This window comes from Arachis hypogaea, chromosome 18 (genome assembly GCF_003086295.3).
Source record: "Arachis hypogaea cultivar Tifrunner chromosome 18, arahy.Tifrunner.gnm2.J5K5, whole genome shotgun sequence".
Classification (NCBI taxonomy): domain Eukaryota; kingdom Viridiplantae; phylum Streptophyta; class Magnoliopsida; order Fabales; family Fabaceae; genus Arachis; species Arachis hypogaea.
In genome coordinates this window covers 124,938,527-124,944,821 of record NC_092053.1, presented here as the reverse complement: position 1 = coordinate 124,944,821, position 6,295 = coordinate 124,938,527, and the positions used below count along the sequence as shown (strand labels likewise).

The following is a 6,295-nucleotide window of genomic DNA, read 5'->3' as shown; positions in this document are numbered from 1 at the left end:
CAAAGTAGTAGTATATATAGTTATTAGCACAGTCATGATTATTGATCTCTCTAGTCTCAATACACGTGAGTTTGAAGTTTAAAACCTATAGAGAGAGAGAGAGAGAGGGTATTATGTGAAGTGGAAGCAAAATTGTTTGTGTTGTTTGATAGAATAAAAGGTTATTATGATGATTACCTTGTGAGTGAAGTAAAATATAACGAAAAAGACAAGAATTGAGTCAAAGACAAGAAGACCAACCATCCCTCTCTGTCTCTTTGATTTTGTGTTAGGGAGGTCCCCCTCCAATCCGTTTTCCACTCTATCTACCCATATCAACCAACAAACTAAATCTTTTTTTTTTTTTTTTCATTTATTCATATAGAAATCATGTTTTACCGCTCAAATTCTAAATTATTAACTAACTTTATCATTTTTTAAATTTTAGTATTAGTTGTGTGCATTTTTCTCAACAAAATAATACATGTTGTATTATAATTTCTATGATTAAAAAAAATCTAAAATTCAATCTGTGTTATTTTAATATATTTTTTTTGTATAAATAGTATTTTATATGCATTTAATTAAGTGATGTCACTTTAGCAAAAATAATCTATATTAATTGTGTAAATGGTGCTGTCATTTAAAAGAACACATGTGATATTTATATTCATTAAATACATAAAGTGAGATTGATGAAATTAAATTCTATGCATGATATTCATATTTGAAATTTAAAAGAAACTCTTTAAAAAATGCGTTGGTTAAATATAAAAATCCCTTGCATTGGGGGAGATGTTTGTAACAATATTGAAATTCATATTTTAAGCAAACTCACAACAATCAATATCATCATGATCATCACCATTTCCACCCTATGAAGCCTTCTCTTTTATATACACATCTCTCTCACAAACATCATTCATTCACCTATATAGCTTTCTCTCTTAGATCTCTCTTTCTATATATCACAAACACAGTGCTCAAAAATAGCAAAAACCCTTAAAAGCTTCTTCATTCCTTGTCTCTTAATTGACAAAAAATGAGGAAACCGGATAATAATATGGGGAAGGACAAAATGGGAAATAACAACACTATTATTAAGAGCAAGCTTAGAAAGGGTTTGTGGTCACCTGAGGAAGATGAGAAGCTATTAAGGTACATGCTCACAAATGGACAAGGTTGTTGGACCGACATTGCTAGGAATGCCGGCCTCCAACGGTGCGGCAAGAGTTGCCGCCTCCGTTGGATTAACTACCTAAGGCCGGACCTTAAGCGCGGCGCTTTTTCGCCGCAAGAAGAAGATCTCATTGTTCATTTGCATTCCATTCTTGGCAACAGGTACTTACATTATTATTCTTCATTATCATTATTTTATTTTAATTAATTAATTTCATCTCATCCAGCTTAATAATTCAGTTCTTAATTACCTAGCTATGATATGATATACTATCTTCGTCCAATTTTGAGTGTCATATTTCTTCTACAAAATGTCTTTATATAAGATAATATATTTGTTTAATTTATTGCATCTAAACATTAACCTTCAAATTTCATAACACTACAAAAAAAATACTTCTATTGCCACGCTTTTAAAACGTGGTAAAAAGCTGAAAAAAAACATGAAAATAATTTTTTGCTATGCTTTTTAAACTACCGTCACATTTTTGAAAATGTCACATCAACTAGCTTAGCGATTGTTTTATCACCACGCTTTTTTTTGTAGTGGAATCATAATAACTTAGTGAGAATAATGTACATTCGTAAATAATAGTGGCTATTTAATAATAATAATAATAATAATAATAATAATAATAATAATAATAATAATAATAATAATAATAATAATAAAATGTACTATTTCAATATTTTAAAATGTCTCTCAACTATTGATACTTCCAGTCATAGAGGCTCAGTTGTTGCAATTATTGTAGTTAGTATTATAATAAGTTAATTATTATTACATTACACCATAGGGTATTTATGTACGAGCTTGACATGAAGCTTGTTGGGATCTATTATGACTACTACTTGTTGCGATTTATGCAACCAAAGTATTATAGTTATTTTAATGCAAATTATTTCTATGATTACTGGGGACTAGTTATTGTAGTTGTGTCATTAAGGGGAAAAATCAGCTACACATTCATTTTAAAACTATATTTACTGGAAGTTTTTAAATCTTTAGTTAAGGATTAATCCTCGCTGATGAACTAATTATTATATTTTTATTTAATTTAATTTATTATAGGGCATGCCTATGGCTATGCATATAGGGTTATTAGACAAAATGGCGTAAATTAGAAGCATGTCTCAGATTTCACCTTCTAGAAAACTCTAGCTTTTTACTGAATTAAAGCATACTATGGTTTGTTACTATATAATATTATTGAAATTTAATTATTTTATTAGTTTTTATAATTTCATAAAATTTATAATTTTTTTATATTTTTTTAATTAGATTTGTATACTATTTTTAATTTTATAATTAAGTTCTCATCAGTATAAAATATGTTAGAATTAACGATATATTTTTTACAAATGAAAGATAATCTTAAAAATTTAATTAGATTTTTTACTACATATTTTTTTGTGAGAAAATTTTTATTATTTTTAACATTTTGAATACGAAAAAAAACTTAATTATAAAATTAAAAGCATTGTAGAGATTCAACTAAAAAAAATAAATATAAAGATTTAATTACAAATTTAATGAAACTAATTAAACCTATTATTAATTAAGTAGTCATCAACACAGTGGTAGCAGACTTAGAAAATCTCTCACGTTTATTAGAAAATCATCAGAAAACCTAAGAATGAAGACTTCTAATCCTGAATAATAAAATATCAGAGCTTTATGCAGTTTAAGGGTAAAATTATTCCGAAAAACTACCGCAATGAAATTGAGTTATTATTAGTAATACCACGTATAATATCTGAAAGAGAAATTTAATTATCTTTTAACTTTTAATTTTTAGTCAGTTTTTTTTTAAGAATTTATTATTATTTAATTAATTTAAATATCTATTTTTACGTATTAATTAGTCAAAAAATTAAAAAAAAAATTATTTGTTGTTTATTTTTTTTTAAAATTAAATAAAGGATAATATTTAAAAGATACCTAATTACACTGTAAAAGAAATTAGGTTACAAAGTCTATGATGTGTGAAAAATTGTATTGTGAAGAAAGCTAAACCATACTCTACCTGGTGTTTAATTTTATTGAAACAAATTTCAAAGTTGACAAGCATGTGAAGAAAACTACACTCCACCTCTCATTTTCTGTATAAACATGTTATCAATATTATTCGAAATTAAAGAAAACTAAAGCGTATGTGTCCAGTGTCCTGTCTTCCACAACACATTTAAAAAAAAATCCCACAAATAATAGTATAGAAAATATAGTAATTATTGATTCATTATATTTATAATAAATTTTGTAATTCTAATATAAAATGGTTTGATTATTTCTCCATGAAATACAGAGCTGGTGAATGACCAACTCATCACGAACCCTAAAGAAAAAAAAAAAAACCAAAAGACAGTTGAACCGTATTTTAAATAAGTTTTAAGAAAATATATACCGTTAATAAATGAGTTATGTTAGGTAACCAATAATTTTTTTGAACAACATGAACAATCACCAATCAAATCAAAACATACTATACCTCCAAATTACCCACCTAAATCTTAATATTAGAATAACCATCCGCTCACTTAGTAAAATGAACATCCAATATATCCAATGTTCACGTTATTTAGTATTTTCATTGTCTACCTATACTTTTCTATATACAGATAAATGATGGGTAATTAGAAAGATTTTTGTGAAGACACTATTTAACACAGTTTGTAAATTGTGTCAGGTGGTCTCAGATAGCAGCACGTTTACCTGGGCGTACAGACAATGAGATAAAGAATTTCTGGAACTCCACACTCAAGAAAAGATTCAAACTTAGCACCAATAACACCCCATCACCAAACAACAATAGTAGCAGTGATGACTCTTCATCAGATCCTAATAATGCTAATGGAATCATCATGGTGCACCTCAATGAACAACAACATGATCTCATGCCCATGTCAATGTGCATGGACTCATCATATTCTTCTTCATCAACTTCTTCATCAATCTCATCCATGCATCAACAACAAGCAGCACCAATGGTTTTTTCTGACCAATATAATGACCCATTTTCTATCTTGATAAATAATAATGATGTGCCTCAATGCTTGATGACCCAATTTGGTGGCATGGTAGAGGAGGGGCATAATGGGAATTATGGAATTATGGGGTCTAACAATAAAATAGGGCTAGAAAGAGAGTTGTCACTTCCTCCACTAGAAAGTGACAATAATGCCCCTATTATTGATGTGAAAAACCATAACAACCATTTCAATCATCATCATCATAGTGGTTGCTTCAATAATGCTCATCAGAAGGTTTCCAAGGTGGAGGAATTGTTTGGGTTTGGAAATAATAACAATAATGATCATCATGGGCATCAGCAATTGCATCAAGGGGAAAACTTGAAAATTGGAGAATGGGATTTGGAGGGTCTCATGCAAGATATGTCCTCTTTCCCTTTTCTTGATTTTCAAGTTGAATAATTTCAAAATTTCTTTTCTACCCTTTTTCCTCTCTTTCTTTCATTCTCTCTCTTTCTATTTTTTTTTTATCCTCTCTTTAAAAAGTATTATCTAAATATGATTATCATCGTATTTTAGACAGATATATTATCTATCTGACCCAATAAATAAATAATATATCATCACAAAAACGATGATAATTATATATAAAAAAAAATCATTGTATTTTCCTCTCATATATACATATACACATATAGACATACATACACAAGCAAGCAAAAAAAAAAAAAAGAAGAAAAACCTCTAGGTTAGGAAACTTTTGGCACCCATTTTTTCACCTTGAATTGTTTCTTCCTTCACATATATAATATACACACAAACCCTTTTGTTTATTCTTTGTTACCAATTGTTTCTTTGCCAGCTTTTAATTTCCAAATTGCACACCAAAGCGATTAGTGAATAACTAATCCAATTGTGTATAGAGTTAGTTGTTGTTGTTTGTGCTTCTATATATATGGTTTCCTTGTAAAGCACTTTGTATCACTTTTGTGGGAATAGCAAAGATTGGTGCAATATTAATAATGGAAGGATCTTTTCCGAATCAAGAGAATAAGAGAGAATAGCAATAATCATTTAGAAAGTCAATAGAAGAATAAAGATTTAGTTGAATCTTTATTAGTACATTGTGTATAGTAGAAGGAATCATGAGGAGATCAAGGAAGGTTGTTGTATGTTATTGGTTTAGTTCAAGGTATAATAGATGTAAAAGATCTTGTAAACAGATCAATAATGAGTAGCAACTTTGAAATTCGTTCACTTCTTTCCATTTATATCACTCTTCATTACATTTTGTCTTTTTAGTTTTCCCTCCTTTATGTATAGTTTGAATTACACAAATATTAGGTGATCAAGAATTTTTGAATCAAATTCAATCAAGTTACACTTATGTATGTGCGCACTTTTTTTTTATACAATTTTTATCTGTGTTGTCTTTTTCTTCTTCGTTTGGATCTTCTTTTTTTCTTCTTCTTTTATGTTTTTTTCTCTTTTTCCTTCCTCTTTTTTTTGCATCATCATGCATTTTCTTTTTCTTCTTTATTTAGTTTTTTTTCTTTTCTCTTTCTCTCAAAAAAATATAATAAGGAAATAAAATTAAAAAAAATTAATGATGCAGCAATATTCAAATCTTTATCATGGATAAAATATTTATTATTAATTCAGAAATTCGCTACAAGATTTTTGTTATTTTGTGCAATTTTTTTTTAAATTGTGGCAGTTTTAAATCCTCACGAAAAGAGTTGTGGCAATTTTTAAATTCTCAAAATTTAAAGTGCCACAAACTTATTTATGGCGGTTTTATAAAACCTCATAACATTTTTTAGTGGTGGTTTGTTATCTATTTAGTGGGGTTTTGAACTAATCTTTGTGACAGTTTTTTACTATTTTGTGGTGGTTTAAAATTTTCACAAATTAAATTTTTAATAAAAAAAATGGTCATTTATGTGGGTTTCAAATACCCCCACAAACCTGTTAATATTTAATAGTTGCTAATATAAAATAATTAACTGCTTTTATAAGAGTATTAACATATTATTAGATAACATGATAATGAATTTAAATAATAATAAATACACTATAACATTTTACGAAAATAACATACCAAATATAATCTTTATACAAGAATACGTTAACTAAAATTTGTTTAAAAACACATGAAATTGAATCA

The 6,295-nt window shown here is 27.7% G+C and overlaps 1 protein-coding gene across 1 annotated transcript; it reads left to right on the top strand.

Moving 5' to 3' along the window:
* Nucleotides 1–895: 895 nt before the first annotated feature.
* LOC112772919 (transcription factor MYB83-like) lies at nt 896–5,385 on the top strand. Its single transcript, XM_025817938.3, has 2 exons — nt 896–1,320; nt 3,846–5,385. The coding sequence occupies exons 1-2, from the start codon at nt 1,022–1,024 to the stop codon at nt 4,588–4,590; spliced, it is 1,044 nt and encodes a 347-aa protein (XP_025673723.1). The 5' UTR covers nt 896–1,021; the 3' UTR covers nt 4,591–5,385.
* The last annotated feature ends 910 nt before the right edge of the window (nt 5,386–6,295 follow it).